At 38.8% G+C, this 21,711-nt stretch overlaps 1 protein-coding gene across 1 annotated transcript in view; it reads right to left on the bottom strand.

Moving 5' to 3' along the window:
• The window catches only part of LOC139727656 (cullin-3-B-like), a 30,598-nt gene extending 14,926 nt beyond the window's left edge, over positions 1 to 15,672 (bottom strand). The window contains exons 1-12 of the mRNA XM_071638635.1: positions 15,015 to 15,672; positions 10,900 to 11,097; positions 9,318 to 9,431; positions 8,870 to 9,030; positions 8,252 to 8,366; positions 7,042 to 7,173; positions 6,639 to 6,686; positions 5,971 to 6,019; positions 5,207 to 5,352; positions 3,538 to 3,714; positions 1,794 to 1,964; positions 878 to 985 (exon numbers count right to left, since the gene is read on the bottom strand). Of these exons, the coding sequence (XP_071494736.1) occupies positions 878 to 985; positions 1,794 to 1,964; positions 3,538 to 3,714; positions 5,207 to 5,352; positions 5,971 to 6,019; positions 6,639 to 6,686; positions 7,042 to 7,173; positions 8,252 to 8,366; positions 8,870 to 9,030; positions 9,318 to 9,431; positions 10,900 to 11,097; positions 15,015 to 15,080 (1,485 nt within the window). The 5' untranslated portion in view covers positions 15,081 to 15,672. The remainder of the gene's footprint in view (positions 1 to 877; positions 986 to 1,793; positions 1,965 to 3,537; positions 3,715 to 5,206; positions 5,353 to 5,970; positions 6,020 to 6,638; positions 6,687 to 7,041; positions 7,174 to 8,251; positions 8,367 to 8,869; positions 9,031 to 9,317; positions 9,432 to 10,899; positions 11,098 to 15,014) is intronic.
• Positions 15,673 to 21,711: the final 6,039 nt, after the last annotated feature.

Below are 21,711 nucleotides of genomic sequence, written 5' to 3'. Positions count from 1 at the left end.
AGCTGGCCCAAGCATTCTCAGGGACACCACTACTGTGCAGGGGACTAAATTGTGGCAAAAAGATGCTGCTTGCCTATGACCAAGACATTTGCCCCGGCCCATGCTGAAATTGAAGCCCCTTTGGTCAGGACTCGCATACCTTCATACACACAAACACACACACACACGTCTGACAAGGATGTAATTTTATAAGCTCTCAGCTGGGCGATGGACTCTCGCCCCTCTGAAACCTTTCGCAGGATGCTTCCATGCTGCTAATCACTCATGATGGCAACAGATTTTCCTCACTCAGTCTCCTCTAGAGTCATACTTTCATTTTTACTGGCAACTAACTTCATGGGCAACAGAGTTTCATCCATCTTTTATCGACACTATCTCATGTTTTCATTTTACTATCTGCTGGGCAATACAATCTGATCCCCATTCTCCTACACCGTAAGACACCTCCCTTTTTACTTACCACCACTACCAGGGCGATAGAATCTCATCACTTTTATCATCTATGCTACGTGGCTTTACTTTGGTAACTATAACCTGGTCAATAGCATCTCATCCATCTTTCATCTACGCCAAGGTGCTTCCGTTTTACAAGATATTACCCAGTCACTGATTCTCATCCCTCAGTCTCCTCGATCACAACACTTCCATTTTATCAACTACTACCCGGGCTATAGAACTTTGTCCATCTTCCCCAAAAGCCACCTGAGGACTCATTCTACTTTAGTTGGGCAGTAGATATTCATCCCTAAGTCTCCCCTGCCACAACACTTCCATTTTACAATCTACTTCCGGGTCATAATATTCTCCTCTCACTTTCACCACCATGACACTTCTACTATATCACAAACTATTACTTGGGCAATAGTATCCAACTCACCTGGGCAGATTGCACGTGGACCTTGAACTCGTCCATGAAGGTGTTTGATAGCGTCATGTCCTTGAACATGCCTTCCAGCTTTGAGGTGAACTGGCATCCACACTCCGTCTGCAGGAATGAATATCATACCAATCGCACAGTTAGCTTTATACATTATTAACCCATTGAAGACTAGTCCCGAGTATTCTCGGGGTGGGTGAATGGAAAATACGTGTTATAGGAAAATCAATCCGTCTTAACAGGTTAATGACTTGCACACATGGCATGGTGGTATTTGTGCGCATGTGTTGGAGCCAATATGTGGAATATATCATGAACGTCGTAGTGTCTGGTTGTTTGCTACTGCGTATTCTTATAGAATGCTAGAGGGCATGGTAACGGTACACAGAGGTAGGTATGTCAATCACTCTTTCTACTCCTTGAATCTCTACATAAATAGAGAAAGATAAAGTCAAACACACACTGAAAGTTTTTCAAACTAATAGGAATTAGAAGGCTATGGCTTTCTTCTACTCAGCATAAATGTTTGATGGACCTCATAAGCTCAATTGCTCATTAACCCACTGAGGGCGTGCTAATTTTGCTGTAACACATATTTCCCATAGAAATCTACCCAGTATAGTTGGGACTAGTCGTCAGTGGGTTAAATGACAGTAAATCAAAACTTGTTGTGAGTGCACTTTTTAACCTTATCAGTGCTGGAGAGCATAACTGATTTTAAGGGATTCTTCAACAAACAGGACACATTATCTGAAAATCTGTGGACCTCGTGAAAATCTATCTTTCATTTTCAAGACTTTTACTGTTGGTCTGTAAAAGACAAAAACATATCATTAAGATCCTTGTCCATTTTGTTACTTTGTTAAGCTTCTTTTTATTTGTACTCAATTCTTGTTTGGCTGTGGCGCAAGCTTACCTTTAACTTTGAGATCATGTTCTTCTCAGAGTCGTCTGAGACGCTCTTGTTGAGCAGTAGCCTCTTGGCAAGGTGCTGCTTGTAGTACCGCTCAAAGACATCCTTCTCTTGTAGGAAGCGGAACAGCACCATGCTCTTGTCCAGAATATTCTCCACCTCCTGCTCACTCAGCTGCCATAGGGAAAAAAAACATATAACCAAACAACCAATAAACAGAAACAAGGTGAAAATATTGATATAGAAAGAGAAATAGATCAGTTCAGAATAGCAATGGTTTAAATATTATATGGTATATATTATTATCGGCCATCCAAGAGAGATGAAAAAAGTGGTTGTTGTAGACACGTGCCACTATAGACAGGATCATTAACATGGTTTTTCTCATGGGGGGGGGGGAGCATTGTTTTTAATGGCAGTATACAGCAGGTGGCTGCTACAGACAGGTGGCCACTAAGGCAGGTATGACTACATCATATTTTTGTTGGATATGAAATAAACAAAAATGAAATGAATGAATGAAATGACCCTAAATTTTTCTAATCATCAGAACAAATCAGTCGCAAGGCTAGATATCACCCTCCTTCAAAAATAAAACTTACTTTTGTGTAAACAAGCTCCCGTGAATGTTTATTCCTGTTCTTTCACTGCAATGCAAACAGCTGAGGCACTGTCTATGACATTGCTCATTGTAACTCCCATCACGTCATGTTGTCTTTTTATATACAGTGCACTCCCCTTATAACGAAATGCTCGGGACCGGCAGTTTTCTTTCGTTAACGAAATTTCGTTATAACCGAACAAATACAATATATAACGAAAACAAGAAAACCACGTATATATATATCATATTCTGTTTGCTGAATACTCATCATACACTGGAAAGCTATGTGACATGTGATGAGATAACTGTATCACAATAATACACGCAAGTTCCCCTCAGAAACTGTGCGTGACACAAAGAGCGAACACACAGTGGTGTGAAGCGTTCACCCATGCAGAGAAGCTATAAATGCTTGTTCCGCTACAAATTTTCGAAAGCAATTCGCATTTCGCAATAACGGAGCACATTTGTTTTGTTTTTCTTTGTCTATGGCGCTCGGAAAAGACTTCGTTATAACGGAAATTTCGCTATACCGTGTTTGTTATAAGCGAATCTTTTACCATAGACTTTTATGGTGATTATTTTGGGACCAGAAGATTTACTTTGTTATAACGAAATTTCGTTATAACCATGTTCGTTATAACGGGAGTGCACTGTATGATCTTTATCTGCTCACAAGCAGAATGTCACTCCCGAACATTGGTCAAACACACAAGCACTGATGTGTCCTACTTATATTGCTGCATTTTTTTCAATCCACATGTTTATTTGGGTTTCACTCCCCTGTAACATCTCTGTTTCATGGTTAACCTGCTCGTAGATCATTAACCTGGTGACTAATTAACGGACAAATAAATAAACAGCAACTTGGTCTTAAAAATGATGACCATCTTGTTTGCCTGTTTGTGTTCTGTTTTCCTCTTCCATATTTTTAGGACAAATTGACATTCCAAAATCACACAATTCACACACACAGGTGAAGATAGCCATGTGCATTAAAAAAATTGGGCACATGTCTAGAAAGAAACACAAGCTTGCGGCTGGTTACCAAACATAATGTAGGCTATCGACAACCATCAAGGGCTGCATGAATTTATAACTACCAACGACAGGACGAATTTTGACCCTCTCCGGGGCACTCACCCCTTTCACGCCCTTCTTCAGCTTGTCGTCGATGAATAGCGAGAGGTACTCTGGTGACTTGGGGTTGAGGTTGAGGAAGTACTCGAAATCGCCCGAGATGGTCTGCTTGAACTTGCGGTCGGTGCCGAACGAGTCTCGGAGGAACATGTCGAACCTGTCCTTCAACTCTAACAGGTCCTGAAGATTAAGAGGGGGGCAACAAAGGGAGATGGCATGAGTGTGTTGGTATGACTTCAAGGGGAGAGAGACAGCTAGGAGGTATGGAGAATTAGTGAAAGCGAGAGTGAGAGAGGAGGAAAGAGTAAAATGAGGACGAGGAAAGAGTAAAAGGAAAAATGTGGGGCGGAAAAAAAAATATACACATACACAATTAACAAGGCATCGCGAATTCATAGCAAATTCTTCTTCTTTCCGTGTGAGTTCTTTATTGTCTGAAAGATTTTAACACTGCTTAGTAGTGTGTACTCACTGTCATATTGAACACAAGCACAGTTTTTACGAACTCAAGGTCCCCTTCGCAGCTATTCACAGCAAAACAAGGAAATCAGAGCAAAGCAAAGAAGGGCAAATATGCGTCGTTTCTTTTCCTTTATCATTCTTTTTTTTTTTTCATTGCTTGCAAATTTGCTCATATCTACTCTAACAAGTATTGATTAACTAAGGGTAAACTGATGCCACACTCAGTTTTACCACTGGTGTTTGAATGAATTTTTATTTCTTAAAACGAGCTTATCAGTTCAGTTACTAGTTTATTAACCCTAAAAAGGCCGGGGGGGGGGGGGGTGATTCAACCCCCCCTCGACATTTTCCGTGACCATTCTACCACACGAGTTTTTTTGACCGCGCCGCTCGCTGACTTTTACTTTCAAGTCTCGCACATCTTATGACACCATTTTCACGAAAATCGGACATACCGCTACGACGCTGCACGACCTTTTATACATGCTTGTCAGACCGAAAATAGCTCAAAAACATGATTTTGTGTACAAACTCTAAGCAAATGGCATTTTCTCACCTTATTCAAAAAGATATGATTATCTTCACTTTCAATAGCTGAAATCAACTAATTTTAGCATAATTATGCTTAAAATAGGTTCTGTAATAAATTTTGTGGAAATAAACGAAAATACAAAGAAATATATAAGAAATTCATAAAACATTAGAATACATAAGAAATTAATTTTGATACCAGATTTTTTTTCAAGTACATTGTTAGGAATGCTACAAGGAATAATGTCACCAAAAATTAGGATGCCACTAGCTTTATTTTTCTGAATTATAGCAAAATTTATGATTTCACACATATAAACTAATATAAATATAGAAAATAATTTTTTTTTTTTTCTTTCATAGTTTTGTAGATTACGCGACTGGTAATGCATGTGCCAATTTTCAGGGTGATTGCGCAATCGACGGGGTGGTTGAATCAACACTCCCCCGGCCACAGAATAGGCCAAAAAGCTCGGCCTGGTTAGGGTTGATATGACAGTGATATTTGGAATAAAACAACAGCCATCACCACCACCATCACCCAGTTTTAAACCTTATTCTTACAACACAAACCTCTGCATTACGAACGTCTTACGGTGAGCTCATCTAGGAAGGGATAGCCTCAGTGACACACACAAGGGAAAAGCGGCATGGGACGCACCCACGCTGATTATCTTACCTGGACGTACTGGATAGGGTTCTTTCCACCTTCCTCCTCCTGCACCAGGGCTTTTCCCTGCTCCCTGAGGTACGCACTCACACACCGACACATCGTCTCCAGCCCGTTGGTCACCCGCTTGAACAGTTTGTACATGCACGCCAGATCTGTGAAGGTGGGCGGGCAGCGGGGGGTGAGAGAAAGGAAGGAAGGTCTCCAAAAAGTGTTGGCAATTACTTTTACATTACAACACTCAACTAGAAGATAAACTCTTCACGAATGCAGCAACAATACTTTTGTTCTACTCCAATTTCAGAACTAGAAATGTTGTTATGGCGACTGGTATGCCTCTGTCATATGGCATCATTTTTCCAATACGTCTAAAGTACGTCTTGCCACTGTGAGACACCAGTTTCACATGATTGGTAAATAATCACATCTGGTAATACACCAATTTCCAGGACAATACTATGAGCCACTTCCTAAACATGGCAAAATAGAGACATTTTATGATTTTCACCTGAGCTCCGACCCCATGGCCAAAATCTTTCCCTACAAAATCATTGGTTGATAATGCAAGTATTGACCAAGTTTGAAAAAGTGGATACATTCAGTGATTTCAATCATATGGAGAAAATAGTGCAATTTCAGCACCAAATACTTAATTTTAGCATTCTAACCATTTTCAAGTATTTCAAGCATTTTCATTTGACCTTTGACCCAATGGCCAAATGACAAAGATGTGCTGACAAATGTAAAGTTTACAATGCACAGATAAATCATACCTTCTTTCTTGTTGTTCTTCAACATGTGTACTACTCCAGAATTTTCCATCTGCAAGAAAGACGATACAGCTTTGATAAAGCATAACATTTTCAACAAAGTGATACAGACAGAGTAGTTCTATGATATCATTTGCTCCTAAAATCTAAATGTAAAAATGAGTCGCATACATTTTCTCATCGATCATCTACGTGAAACAGCCACCTTATATCATAATACTTCTGATAACAAACATTTGGTTACATGAATACGAGCAGTAGTCTCAACACCTCTGATTCACTTTAAAACAGAATCGAGATTTACAACCAATACTAAATAATCCCTGCAACAATCAAACACAAACCTGAGCAAAACAAACAAACGCATCCAAAAAAAGTTTGCACAAGACATAAGAAAGTCATTATGTCTACATACAAGTTGAAAATATTCTATCTCATACCTTGCAAAATCAAGCACTTGTTGAATCACTGTAGAGCATGTCACCAACAAATCCGGAATTACATGCTCACATACCTTTAATCAAGACTTACATATTATAATTTTACTGTGACCTCTGCATCCTGACAAAATGAATAAACATAAGAAGTTGAAGCTTTCTCTGAAAATTTCAGTAGTATTACTTGACACAAAAGAATGGAACTTAATCTTTTCAGATAATCCTTTTACTCACCTCTACAATTGTCCTCATGTGCTTGCAAATTAATTCTTCCTCTAGAACCTGACGGAATATAAAAAAGGTAGAGGGACGAATGATTAACACAAGCATACTGATAAAGACAGAACAGATTTGTGAGATAATGTACAGCCAGAAACATTTGCGTATTGGATTTGACAGCCTTTTTCGCAGCACGAACCTTTCGTGAATTGGTAACTGGCACACAATGCATTGCGTAAACAAAAACTTTTGTGTGCATTCACTTTTGCAAGTCAAGGCTCCTAGCAAAATTTGCGAAAGTTTCATGTGCTCGAAAATTAATGGTTTTACAGTAGACAATCAGATGATGGATAAGTGCTGTAGAAAGAAGACCGAAAGAAATATGTCTGAGTACACTCCTCGAACTAGCTTCTCTCACCTTCACTATAGGGTCTTCTGTTGACTTGTCTAGGTAGTGGATAGCCCTCTCAGCCTCCTCGTTGATGCGAGCCTCCACTTTCCTGATGTACACCGACGCGCTGTTCTCTGCGAGGAAGTTCTGACTCTCCATCTGAGGAAGTGACATTTGAACCACCACGTGAATTACTTCTCACTGAATGCTTGATAGTTTGACCCAATGGATTATAAAGCAACATCTGTCACTGTGGCCACCTGTATAGAATGGCCATTACATCTCAATGGCCACAACAATTTATGCATTCACTATTTCTTGTATACAATGGCCTGTAGGGTGGCCAGCAGCTACATACTATCTAACCCCATCCCATTAATCAGTTTCTGACCTCAAACAATGGCCAGTGTTGGTGCATGGTTAGTCTAGCAAAGCTGAATCTCAATAGGCATGTGACAAAAAGCAATCAGACACAATATTGCAGAAAGCAATTCACATTTTATCCTATCTCATTACTGCAGGTAGACATACACACTTCGTACAGGAAGACTATATCATACTCAATTTCTGTATGGTGCACATAAACACATGTCTATGTGCAGCATATCATATAGCTTCAGCACACATTGTTAATGTGTATAAATATATGACTCAGATACAGAATGGCCATCCAGACCATACGTAGAGATCATCTCTCTATAATCACAAACTTTATAGTTCCCATTGCATGGCCTTTCTGTACAGATTCAACAATTATTCATGAGGTAGAAAATTGCAGAAAAATGAAGAATTTCCGAAAGTAATCTTTCTTTTTTTTTAATTCAATGTAAACATCATTTACTCTGCCAAATTATCAAAGAAACTTGATAATGGTGTGGAAATATCTCCATGGTCTTCCATATCGAAACTACAAAATAGTTTCAGGTTCAAACAGAGGCAGACCTGTGTACATCTTTGTGTGCTTTTGGTCAGGCTGCATCCGTTAAAAGGTATACTTTCCACAGGGGAAGGATCTACTCTCTACTAATCTACTCATTGGTACAAGGGCCAACTTCAGGTCATCGAAGACACATCAGAGCAAGAGCAGGACCTGGCTAGCCTAATGCTACCAGAGAACAGAATCAGAACATACAGAAATACAGTTGTACTTCTCAGTGAGATTCCTCAAAGATTGAGCTTACGTTGCTCTTTACACACACAAACACACCCGTACTAGAGCCGCAGATAGTTCACTCACCCTGTAGAAATCGGCAGACTGCTCCAAGAAAGGCCGCTCGAAGTCCTCCATGTACACCGACCTTGAGTCGATGCCGAGAACCATTAGCATCTGACAGGCATTCTTTACCGCTAGTCTGTGGGCAAATTTGGGAGAAAGGCCACTGCTGTGAATATACAGTAGTACTGTAGGTACCAAGGGTGGTAGAATACTACAGTAGGCATAAACACACTATTGGAAACCACATACACACACAATGATAGGTGTGTCTTATGAGCAAAAAATCTCTCTCATGGCTTTCATGAAACAGACCCCAGGACAATTTGCAGGCTTCCAAGCTAAGGGTGATTGATGGCATCAAGTCATTTCTGGACTTAAAGACCAAACATCTCTCGATGTCAATGAGTCAATGATGTGTTGAATATTACAAACACCATCTTCATCAACTATCACCCATATTACTCATCTCACGTAAATCATCAGTTATAGCCTTAAGATCTACAGTTTCTACTAACTTCTATGCTAACATTGATATCAAACTATTTAAATCAAAACTTGCAAGGACACAACAGTAAGGGAAGGGGGCGAATATGTTAATTTTGCATCGTAGCTTGTTTCAAAGTTCGACAAAGTCATCACCTGTCAATAACTTCTCCTCTTCTTTCTCTCATGACGAGATCCAGCAGCGTCTGCCGTAGATGGTCCCTGATGTTCCCGTACCTGACCACCTGGTCTCTGAAGATCTTCAAACCAAGGTTGTACACATTGTCCACGTTGTTTTGCTGAACATACACTCTGTCCTGTAGGGGTCAGACAACAACAACAACAATGACAAAACAGGCAACATGTACGTGTATGAAAGAATTAAAATATTTAAATTAAACAGCAGTTTGTACATGAAATGTACAGTGTACAGGCCATGCAATGTCCCTCGCATGTAATGTACACTGCACTAAGGATTAGTGTCATTAAAAATGGAACATCATCGCAAAGAGCCTAACATGTTCCCAATTTCAATTCATTAGTCTCCACACAGACTCCATACAGGTCCCACTGTGTTCCCATAAGATAAAGGTTGCTGACATACCATGTACATGAGAATATCTCTGATCATGATCATTGCCGTCTGGTGGTCGTTCCAAGCCGCATTCAGTGTCTGCAGGAAGTTGTTATTGAGTGCCTTGAGAACATCTACTCGCACCTGTGGGCAGAATTAATAACAATAATGATAATACAATGCAAACACATTTATATTGCACCCTCTGTCGAGTACAACTATTCCGAGACACATTGTGGAAGAGGAGAAAAAGATGTGTATGATTTTGTGGAAAGGACTGTTTTTTAGATTAGCTTTAAAAGAATCCAATGTTTGCAACAAAAAAAAAAATATATACAAATGTATATATACTGTGGTATATGGACATGTTACTGATTCCACAAAAATGGTGCAATAGCTGGGAAGGCTCAGTATCCAAGTTTACATACTGATGAAGGATTTATAAGAATATGCTAGTTTTTCACACATCTAGTACATCTAGGTTGATCGGACAATGTTATTTTCTTATGAACATTTATGGTTGAACCTACACTTGCTACATTGTGAAGACAAGATGAAACTGAAGTGTGGACATTTTGAAGGTTGCTTTCTTGTATTGACTTTAGGTCTATCAAATCAATCTTTTCATTCAGCATCTCTACCCTAATGCCTCTTCCCAAACTCAGTGCCTCCATTTAGAGGGATGGTGTAGTTTTGGTTGACACATGGCTTCAGGTTTCTCACTTTTCTGGTGAGATAATAGCCTCATATGAAATATGAAAGAGCATGTACTGTAATTCCAAGAGGAATGCAATGTATATGTATTTTATATTCGTAATGCTAAAAATGTTGATAGGTTTAAGTCATTGTTGAAAGCTCATCTGTTTACACAACCTTAATTTTGCTGTTGTTGTTGTTGCTGTCGTTATCATAATATGTACATAATGCTGTATTTTGTTTTTACGTTACATATACTATTTTTCCCCGATTTGATGCGCTTAGAAACATCAGTATTAAGCACTATATAAATGTTATTCATTATCATTCATTATCATCATCATTATCATTACATGTTTACTTGATAGAAAATGGTTTTGAAATGGCTGAGATATCCAAACAAAGTGATACTAACAAATAAAAGATGGGACCTACCTGTTATTAAGGTGGCTTTGTTTCACTTTGCTTTTGGATTCTCAGCCATTTCAAAATCAATTTTTATCAAATAAACTTTGAATTCCTCTATGAATGGCATGCTCTGTAACATTTCATATCGTCGTGGGGGCGACAAGACCTCGTATCTACAAAATGTCAAATTTTCAGGAGAGCCAAAAAACATGTCGACCAAAGCACTATACCGAATGGGATAGCCTTTCCTTTCATGTGCCATGGTGGCTTCATTTTTGGGGAAATACCACTAGGATTTGGACAGGACATCACTTAACCGATTATTTGACCATAAATGCAAAAAGTTATTTTCACCAAAATTGCAGATACTGTACAGGTGTACAAGGTCTTGTCACCCCAGCGACGATATGTGGTTTCTTAGTATCTCGCAAAAAGTTAAAAGCTCAACATTAATCTCCGCCAATACTATACCATCCCTTTAAGCCTCCACTTGAAAGGATAAACTCACCTTGTCCACCAGATGCTCTGTGACTACATCTCTTAGTCCCGTGTACAACCTTTCCCCGTGCTTGTGAAGGACCATGGTGTATGCGTTGCGGTACAGCTCCTCAAAGCTGAGGCCACTGTTGTTTTTCCTCTGGATCTCCTGGATGGCATTTTTGAGCAGGTTCCAGATGCTTGCCACGTACTTCTCGTCCATGTTTGTCTGTTCAAAGACACCAAGCACGAACAAAAAAATGTTCACATTAAGGATGAATTCAGCTGATGTTATACAGAAAACCAGCATAAGCTGAATGACTACAGATGCTTTGTAATGACAGTGTATGAAGTATTGCATGGCACAGGAGGTGCAATTACACATGTGCAATATTTTTGTAGCCAGAATACTGCTTGCTGTGATATAAAGAATATGTACCGTCTCACCATTAAAATGGAAAGTGAAATCTTTTTATTCTGAAAATTCTGAGAGATTAATATGGAAACAAAACTTTACATTGGTAGGATTTCTCATTTTGTTTCATTCTATACACAATCAGCAAAAGCAGTTTGTATTAAAAAAAGACCAAAAAAATGTTTTGTATCCTATGTCAACACAGATATCCCTGCTACATCAACAAAGCTAAATGTGTGCAGAGTTCCTCATAAGCAACGTAATCACGTACAAGTACTGTATGTACTGGAACATTATAAGTCTTTGCTTTCCTGATTATTTCCTACATGGCTCAAATTTCTCTTAATGGCCCACATGTTTATGGACGAGGAATCTAAATAGCAGGCATGAATGATATTGATGGAGTGGTGAGGTGTACAATGCGGGCAGACTATGCTGTTCTACAACATCTGTGGGACAACTGTGTTGGTATCAACCATGGCCAAGGCACTCCATGGGCCTGCCCATCATATACAGCTGTAAACAGGCCTTGACCCTATCACTATCCCCCTCCCCCCCCCCCCTCATATCCTTACCGGTGATGCAGTACCACTTTTTCTTCGAGATGGAAGAACAAGACTTGCATTTGTAGCTTTGCATGTCAAAAATAACCATCTCCGTATACAGTACCCCATGGAATGCTTCATTGCCCACCAAGTACACATCATCTGCACTATGATACAACACTGTAGGAAATTTGAACAACCACTCTGTAGTCCATACGTGTAAGCTGTTGAATGGTTGATACAGTACTGTACATGTATGTACAATTGTAAACCCAAACAGCAAAACCATCAGTAAGAGAAAGAAACTTTTCTTGCCAAATCATAGAGAGACACTTCTTCTCCAATGAAAAGCACATGGTAAAGTCATCGCCTCACTGTTCAAAACACAATTCAACATTCACTGTGCACATTTGCCCACGCACTTTTATTTGTGTGGTGTCAGCCATCAATGTGGAAAAGGTTTAGTATCAGCAGTGAATGTGACATGGATAATGCCAAGGCAGCCTATCTCTTCCACCCCCCCCCCCCCCCCCCCCAGTAAGTAGGCCTACAGAGTGCTAAATACTGCACAGCCATCATGGGAATAATCCCAAAATAGGCATGCAATCCCTCTATTTTATGCATGGTCATTCTGTTATTTCATGCAGTCTGTTACTTACACTTTTATCTCTGGCCACTGCACCTTTACGTGCATGTCTGGCACACTGACAGTGAAAGCCATCAAGTTTATCACCTATCCATCATTGCATTACTGGCAAAGAGCAGTGTTTGATGCAAACACGGCATGGCAGACATTAGCACGACTTGCAAGTCACGTTAGACGAGTTACAGACCACGGCCATCTATCGTGCAACAGTTTGGGGCAACTCTCTTACACACACAGTCAGTGCTACTACCAGACAGCAAATATATCACTGCACAGACATTGTTACCACTGATGGCTGTGTAGCACTACAAAGAGGGATACAAATTTTATAATGAATTCTCAAACCACTGTAAGACCCATTAGCTATCATCAGATCATTCCTAATCATAGTCTAACTATATTTTGTTGCTTTTGTGGGTTTTTCTGTTTTTTTTTTTTTTTTTGCCTTTATCGAAGATTTGGTTATGATAGGATTCTCCACTATAACAGATTGCAAACATGTACTCGCAGTCATCAACTGAGCTTGAAGATCCATAAATCATTGACCATGAATGATAGGGTAGCCCACATTTTGACTACTGGTACCCCTGCAGACTTTTACCCTGTTTATCTTCAAAACATGACTATAATCTACATGTGTGATACTTACTTTCAACAATGCAACAGACCATGTTCTCCCTGTCATTCCCCTTTATTCTTAACCACATCATGTGCTTATGCTTGCACATCTCTTTACAAGTAACATGGGGAAATAATTACTTGCTAGCATACACCCCATGACAAGTATGCCATTTGTTTATTGTGTGCTATGTTGTGTGCTTCAAACCTACACATTGGACTAGGCATTCACAATGAAACTCAGCCCTGACAAGGTTATCGATTCTTCTAATGCAATTCATAACATAAATTCTTGCTTGCATATAGACCCTAACTGTAAAACCCATTTAATATCTTTACCAATTAGTCAACAATGCTGTGCCGGTGCACAGCATGAACTCTATTGCAATGTACAGTGTACGCTAAAAACATGGAGCACCACCACTATCTCCATCTCCAAACTACAATAACTTTGTATATTTTCTTATCGCTCTGTTACTATACTAGTTTACATGTTGGGAAACGAAATATAAACTGTACATAATAGTAGTGTAAATTCTGAAAATTCATTTCTATAGTGAAATGCGTGAAGTGACAATGTTTCAGTCAATGAAATGATAAAAAGGGTGAAATCAGATTAGATTATCACATACTGTATACATTCTGCATGTGCCTGGTTCACAGTAGCATCACACTATCTGAAGTGCACAATCCTGACAGTGTGACCCACTTGACCTCCGCATGTTTAACATGTAATACATGTACAAGTAGTAATGTACATTGTATGTGTGGGTGCGTAAGATCACATCGTCCACTAGTTACTAAATGTTTACATTGAATGTTTCCCTACATGCCAAGGGAGAATGATATGGTCTACTGTACTGAGTGGTTGTGATTACAAGCTACAGTACCTGAAATAGAATGGTCTAATGCAAACAGCCTATGCTTCGACCACAACGCCGTCCAAAGTTCGACCGCCTGCTGCAACATGTAGAAATCTATGTACTGTAGTTATGGGTAAACTCGGCCACTTGTAATGAGGGTGCTAGTGGCCAAGTTTACCCAATACTACGGTACTTTTGCGCATGGTTGAACCTTGGTCCTTGATCCTTGCATCATGTACAATGTACTTACATGTAGAAGTCGAACATGTATCAAATTCAGGACTACACTCTTGAGACCTGAGAAGGTAGGCCTATTGTTACAGTTCTAATGTTCGCCATTTCCCTAGTACCAACTTCCAGAACTTGGTAGGTGTCCAACACACGCACATCGACACTGTACATTAAAACCGACACCCCCCCTCTATTTATAGCATTGTGCGTACAGAACAAACATTAACGCATGAGACTGCGTGCAGTGGTTTTGCATTCTTCACTAGGGATTTGAATAAATTTATGTCCAAATATTACTGAAAAACCTGATTTGATAATAAACAAGATGATGGATCAACAGCAAAACAATGATACCGTAGAAAATGCACATTGGAAAAGCATTAAATAATTTACATACATTTCACACATATTGTCAATAATAGAGGTTAGGGGTGTCGGTTAAAAATTAGGGTGCAATTGAGTGCGTCAAAATAACACCCTACGCGTATAGACCTCTACGCGGTCGAAGCAGTTACGAATCTTGGGTTGGAGGGCCGAGGGTGGAAACGCAAATTACATCTTTAAGGCACGCTTGTGAATTTAGAGTATTTTCTTGAAATGTAAGTAAGATTGAAGGCAAACTGTGAGATAGTTTAAATTTCTATTGATAGAAAAACATTAGGGTGCCGATGTGTTGGACACCCAACTATGATGTAAACCAACAACATGTCATTAACAATGTCATGTCCATGGTCTCTCTTTTCTCATGAATTTCAGAATAAATCTAGATTCTACACTTGTAACAATCATACAGACACTATGAATGGTGTAAAATTTATCCACACGTACTGGGAAGGCACGAATTCTCATACGAGAGTCCTTCTTTGGTGGCGGTGCTTTCATTGAGTTACTCATGTTGGCGAGCTGCTCTCTTTCCGATGAAGGGAAGTAAAATGTCGTCTACTGCACTGCCACTTTTGGTTCCGCAGACCTCCGTCTTTTTTGAAGCTGAGCCTAACAGTCTCGGCTCAGTTCAATGGCTGCTTTCCAATCCTTGAACAAACCAGAAATATAGTTATCCATCTACGTTTGGTTCGGACCTCTTCAGCATTCTGCTGTTTGGATATTACTGGAGGCGATCAGGACAATCTGAGCAGTTCCACGGTGCTATATCCGTGGCCGTGGGTAGCTGCATGCACCGTGTTGTTGACTGCAAGGTGAACTCCTTTCACGTCGAAGTAAAATGCCGCAGCGGCACCCAGTTTATATGTGGGCTTCAAGCGCACCTATCTTGGGAACAGTGACTCAGCGATGGACGATATAATCGCGGTTTAGGACGCCTGATGTTGAAACTGCGTCCGAATTCCGGCAAAGTCCGATGCTTATATGACTGACGAATTATGATATGTGAAAGGGAGTCCAGTTGAAATTCCTTGGGAGTACAAAATATTATTTGAGCATGTTTTGTGAGTGTTGATTCATGCCAAAACACTACACTGTACGGTCGACCATCAAGCTCATAGACCCAACACATACAGAGTTCATGCAATGCAACAACTTCGGACTACATTTCTTACGCTGGAATTCCTAGCTTAAAAACTGCACAAAATCAGATATCATACCTTTGTAAGATCAATGATACATTCAAGTAGTCTACTTTAGCATCCATGCTGATTTTGTGCAATATTCTCCGTTTATTTCGCAGAATCTACAAGTTGTTCCTGAATATCAGACGGCACCCTGAGTGATAGGGCTCTCAGTATTCCATGATTGTGACGTCATAGGTCATGACCAGAGTAGCCATGAACGAGCGATTTGTTTTCCTCTTATCTTGTGGTCTATTCTGACCGACGACACAGTCAATATTTTTGTCTGTCAAACTACTTTTGTGGGGAAGAATCAGATTGTAAATGTATGATCCCTGGAAATAAATGTTTGAATTTGTGTTGTATGAACCGAACAGTAACATCGTTAGCACATGTAAACTGATGAAGAAGGGTTATGAAGGGGACGTAGTGTTTCTTCTTTTGATGAAATGGGCGGGGTCTTAAAACATGTAACAAGCAGTTTCTTCAAGTAGTTTGTTGTACATCAACGTCATCACTTCAAAATGTAAACTTTTCTTTCGGGGCGTTTGTTGTTTTTTGCGTTGTTTTTTTTTTATTGTTTTTGCTTTTTCCCCAATGATGCTTATGGTCTGAAAAAGAAAAGAAAACAGAACTTTGAACAACATCTGGCACCAGACTTCATGGAAGGAGAACAACAATTAAATGACTGTGAGTCGATATCATTTTGAAAGAATAATATCAAAGGCATTTTTAAACATATACCGATAGGCCCTACTGATTGTGAATATAACAGCCTTTAAAATCGATATTTCAAAATGACAAGAAAGCGTGCCGTTGGCAATGGTTGAACCCATCTTGTTTTATCCAAAAGGTTGTGCCATTTTCAAAATATAGGGGGAATTGTTTTTAGGCGTAGACCTATATTAACCGTTGCTGGCCTATTAATTCGTCTCAAGATATTTGATAGATTGTTTTTATGGGATGTATGTGAATGAAAATCCGTACTAAAGGTGCTCCCCTGCATTTACAATGTCATAAAATATTGTATATAATGTTCTTTAAACCCGACATGTTTTTTTAAACACAATTTGAACTGTTCCTTATCGTACAGTTATACCTTTAACTTGACATCGTGTACATTTTCTCCCCATGCATGTATGTTTCATCATACAATCGTAGGCTATAATGTGCATTAATGCGTTTGAACAATTCATATAGTGGGGCAGATATGTGAAAAAGATGCTCACATCCGGAGGAAAGTATGAAATTTTGCATATAGGGGTATTTTGGGCGCTGATTTCAAAAATTGCCGGATCCAAGAGATCTGACCACGGGGTCGGCAGCCATTTTGATTTCCAATATGGCCGCCATCACAAAACATTTAAAGATCTCATCTTCCATTCTGAATAACATAGGCCATTGAAATTTAATACATAAAAGCATGGTGATCATGATGACTTCAATAACAGACTTATTTGATATGTCTGACAAGCTGCACGGCAGCCAATTTGAATTTTCCCACATAGGTGCCATTTTGGAGTGTTGAAAATCTCTATCTCGGGTTTGTAATTGATTAGGCTACCTGATTGAGCGCGCGTTTGTAACTGTTTGAGCGCGCGCTGCTGTATTTACATTGTGACGTCAGTGAAAGGTGCATTATGCTTTATTTTTGCTGCACTTTTTGGCACGTCCGTGAATGTTAGTCGTGATGTTTGTCTTGGCAGCCATATCGGAATTCGAAATAGCGGGCAATGCTTTTGTCAGACACATCAACTTATTCCATTTTTTAAATCGGCATGTTAAAATACCTGTTTGCACCTAATTTCAGCGTCACTCGTCACTTAAAGTTCAAGATAGGGATTTTGAACATTTCGTCGAGGCTGCCATATTGGAATTCAAAATGGCGGCTATTCGATGTTTGTCAGACACGTCAAATTAATCTGTCATCAAATTCAATATGTCAAAACGCTCTTGTGTACCAAATTTTGGTGTCATTTAAGTCATTTAGAACAGAAGATAGGGATCTTAAAATGTTTTGTGATGGCGGCCATATTGGAATTCAAAATGGCGGCCGATCCCGTGATACTGTGGTTATATAGATCTCTTGGATCCGGCAATTCTTTAAATCAGTGCCCCAAAATACCCCTACATGCAAAATTTCATACTTTCCGCCGGATGTGAGCATCTCAACCAATTTTTGCTACATATCTACCCCACTAATATGATTTCTGACATATAATTGTCATTTTTTATTGTATTGGCAATGGAATGAAGAAATAAACTGAACTGAACTGAACTAAACTCAACTGAAAACACGGATGAATTCATAAGAGATCGTATAAAGTTAAGATTGTTAATGTGTCCCACTAATGAATACGAAATTCCAGTGAAATTGCTGAGTTATTTAAAACAACACAGCTTCTAGTGCTAGTGTATTTATGTCTGTAAAGGTGATTAAAACCTGGGCACCGTTTCATGAAAGTTGTTAGCCCTGACAAGTTGCCACTCACTGACAATTACCATAGTAACAGTGAGCGACAAGAGCGTCTCAACCAATCAAAACCAAGGATTTTACTGAAATTGTCAGAGACTGACAACTTGTTAGCGCTGACTAAATTGATGAAACACCCCCCCCCCCCCCCTCCCCAACCCGTCCTGAATTTATCCTAAAACCGCTTTGTCAAAATTTCCACCAGCAGTGGCGGGCCTCTTTGCTTTTGGGTGTGTGTTTTTGTTTTTGTTTTTGTGGATATTTCAAATATTTCAAAACCAATTTCCATCAAATAAACTTTTAACTCCTCTTAGAATTGTATGCTTTTTCATAATTTGTCATCCGTGCACTTTTCTAATTAGACCAAATGTTTACCAATGGCTCATTGGGTCAATTTTCCAATATAATACCGCGCCTCACCATATAATACCACGTAACATGGCATGCAGTATAATGCTCGATATTCTCTCCTCTCTCCATCTCTCTCTATTGCTATTATAGTCAATTTCCCCTTAACGTTAATGTATATAATGATAATGATGATGATGATAATAATAGTGATAATAATAATAATCATCATCATCATCATCATCATCATCATCATCATCATCATCATCATCATCATAGTGTCTTCTTTATCCAGGGTAGCCTTTTCAGTGTTGTCACTGTTCTACCAGAGGGCCTTGCCCTTATTATTACCCTATAAGCGTTGCCAGATGCTCATTTATACACCTGGGTGGAGAGGGACATTGTGGATAATACATCTTGTCCAGGGACGTAAACATTGGGCGGGTATATGGAACTCGGGTCCTCCGCTTGGGAGTCGAGAGTCTTACCCATTATGCTACAGCGCCCCCATTATGTACGTCTCTGTCTTTGCCGATCATGCCACTGTCCATGTTTGATATCTTCATAAATCTGTTCATCTTTCATAGTTTCATAAATTACTGCATATTATATATTAATTAGTGTTGAATATTTTTGATTGATTGTTGTTTTGTGCCTTTTTGCTTTGTTTTGTTCTAGAGATGTGCCCCAGCATGTTAAAAATGATCTCATTGTTATCGTATTGTACTCCTACATGTTTTATATTGTTTGCTGGAAATAAATGTCATTGAACTGAATGAAAAATATAATTATCAGCAACCATTATTATTACCATCATTATCTTCATCATCATCATTCTCACTGATGTCAGCATCATAATTATCAGCATCCATTATTATTACCATCATTATCATTCTCATCATCATCATCATCATCATCATCATTCTCACTGATATCAGCATCATAATTATCATTGTCATCATCATTATGTAGAATAGGCTTACCTTATATAAATGTAAATATAATGGGCATTTCGGTGTAAGTCTTAATATTGCCAAATATGTTGCAAAATTTATAGCCTGATGGAGTCCTTTCACATGCTGAAACCACACTCGTAAATTCATTATATTCATTACTTCATATTATGATTTGTTATACTCAAAATCTATGTGATATGTCCGTCTGAAAATATATGCCCATGATATCTACGTTTATTCACAGTTACTATATTATTGTCTATAATAAATATTCGAGTCGAGGGATACAGCGTAAACAAAGATCCCTTTTTAGGACTTTAATGAATCGGGCAGGGTAGCCTACTCACAAATTATATTCGAAGACGCATCATATTTACTCCACCGGTGCAGTGTTTACACACGGTTCATCCCGTGTCAGATTTTATTGTATAAAATAGAACAAGCCACCATGCAAATAGAATCACAGAATTCCACTTTTGTGTGTATTAAATGTAGTCCTCACGTCACAGCACTCGAGATTAACCCATAGATTCTTGAAGGACATAGCAATTTCTAACTACATTTTGTACGCCTTTCTGTCGAATAATAGAATAATTATGTCTGCGATGCGTGTACCCTTTTTAAAAACAATACTGAGGATGCATAAGTCTGTTACTTCTCATCTTATTCAGTCTTTAATTATGTGTCTGCTTACCACTTTAAGCACATGATATACAGGTTAAAAAAGAAGAAAACACACACACACACACAGACACACACACACACACAAAAAAAAAAACACGATGTCGAATTAAGTCGCCAGCCATAAAATACCTTCCATTAGGTATGACTGGAGAAATCAGAAAAAAAAAAAAAATTAGCGCGCATATACCCCGACGCTGGTATACAGTAATATTGCAATCACGAGGTCTGATTACGGTACAATTATTGCCGAACACCAACATATTTCCAATCATATTATCTGTACTTGACATGATTTATTTCGTCCACCATGCAGATGAGGGCAACAATCTCTTACAAATGCAAATGATATGCAGAAATATATAGAATAATATGTATGAATATGTATGAAGATTTCGTGATTTTCAATCTCTTTTTAGAACTTCCATCGGTCTCATATTTTAAGATAAAGTAGTTGAACATTCATCGGCATATCATTAACACAAGCTTATTATCTACTACTTCCATAGCAACCACATGATGTGAATGATGACCATAAAATGCTATCATTGTAATACATTCTTATACATTGTATAGCAAAGCAGGAAAGAGCTGCAAGCTGTTTCAGAGCTATATTGCATTTAATGTAAGTGCTATACCATACATAGCTCTCGGGTGAAACTATAGCAAGGAAAGGATTATACAGTCTGTGCATGTGTGTGCGTGTCTCTCTCTCTATATATATATAATATAATGATATACATTATAGGTGTGAAGATTTCATATCTATAAGATACATCAGTTAGATTAACATATTTTTGTGGTTAAAAATATACTGTATATTCATAACTTCCGTCATCATCAAACCAGCTCTCATGTGGGGAAAAGAATATCTGAATACGTGTCACTTTATGATTTTCCCCTTTTTTCCGTCAGATTACTTGGATACGCCTACAGAAACTTTCCGAACATCGTTATATCAGTGACATCATTTTGTCAGTCACTGGTAAAGTACTGAAAAAGGATTAACAAATCAAAGACAATCAAATGCACCTACCTCTTGAACGAGCACAACCTGCATGTTTCCCTGCAACGTCTTTTGTTAATCTTAACTAGTAACATATATTAACATACAAGTTACGCTCAGTCTATAGGAGAAGGTACATTGTAATGTATTTTGTTAATCATTATTTAGTACTATTAATCAGTGATTGACAGATTATGCCACTGACAGAATCATTATTTGACAGGTTTCATGTGGTGTCATATTTTGGCTACAAAAGTGATGATCAGGTTATCATGAATCAATGTAAGTCAACATGCATTTGCATTGCATAGTCCCTTTAAGTGATCTTGCTTTACGTAATAATTACGTAGTCCATGATGTGCAGAAAGAAATTTATTCTGAAGTCGAGCCCCTAGTTGAGTACAGGGAAAAAAGTTATTGAACTCATGAGTACCGTTAATAGTAAATATCCTTTCCACTTTCTGTGCGAAACATTTCAATGAATTCAGGCTGACAA

Source organism: Diadema antillarum, unplaced genomic scaffold, assembly GCF_040938485.1.
Source record: "Diadema antillarum isolate AM-2024a unplaced genomic scaffold, OU_Dant_1.0 seq00000139_RagTag, whole genome shotgun sequence".
NCBI lineage: Eukaryota > Metazoa > Echinodermata > Echinoidea > Diadematoida > Diadematidae > Diadema > Diadema antillarum.
The sequence above is the reverse complement of the archived record's forward strand: the minus strand, read 5'-3'. Positions and strand labels throughout refer to the sequence as shown.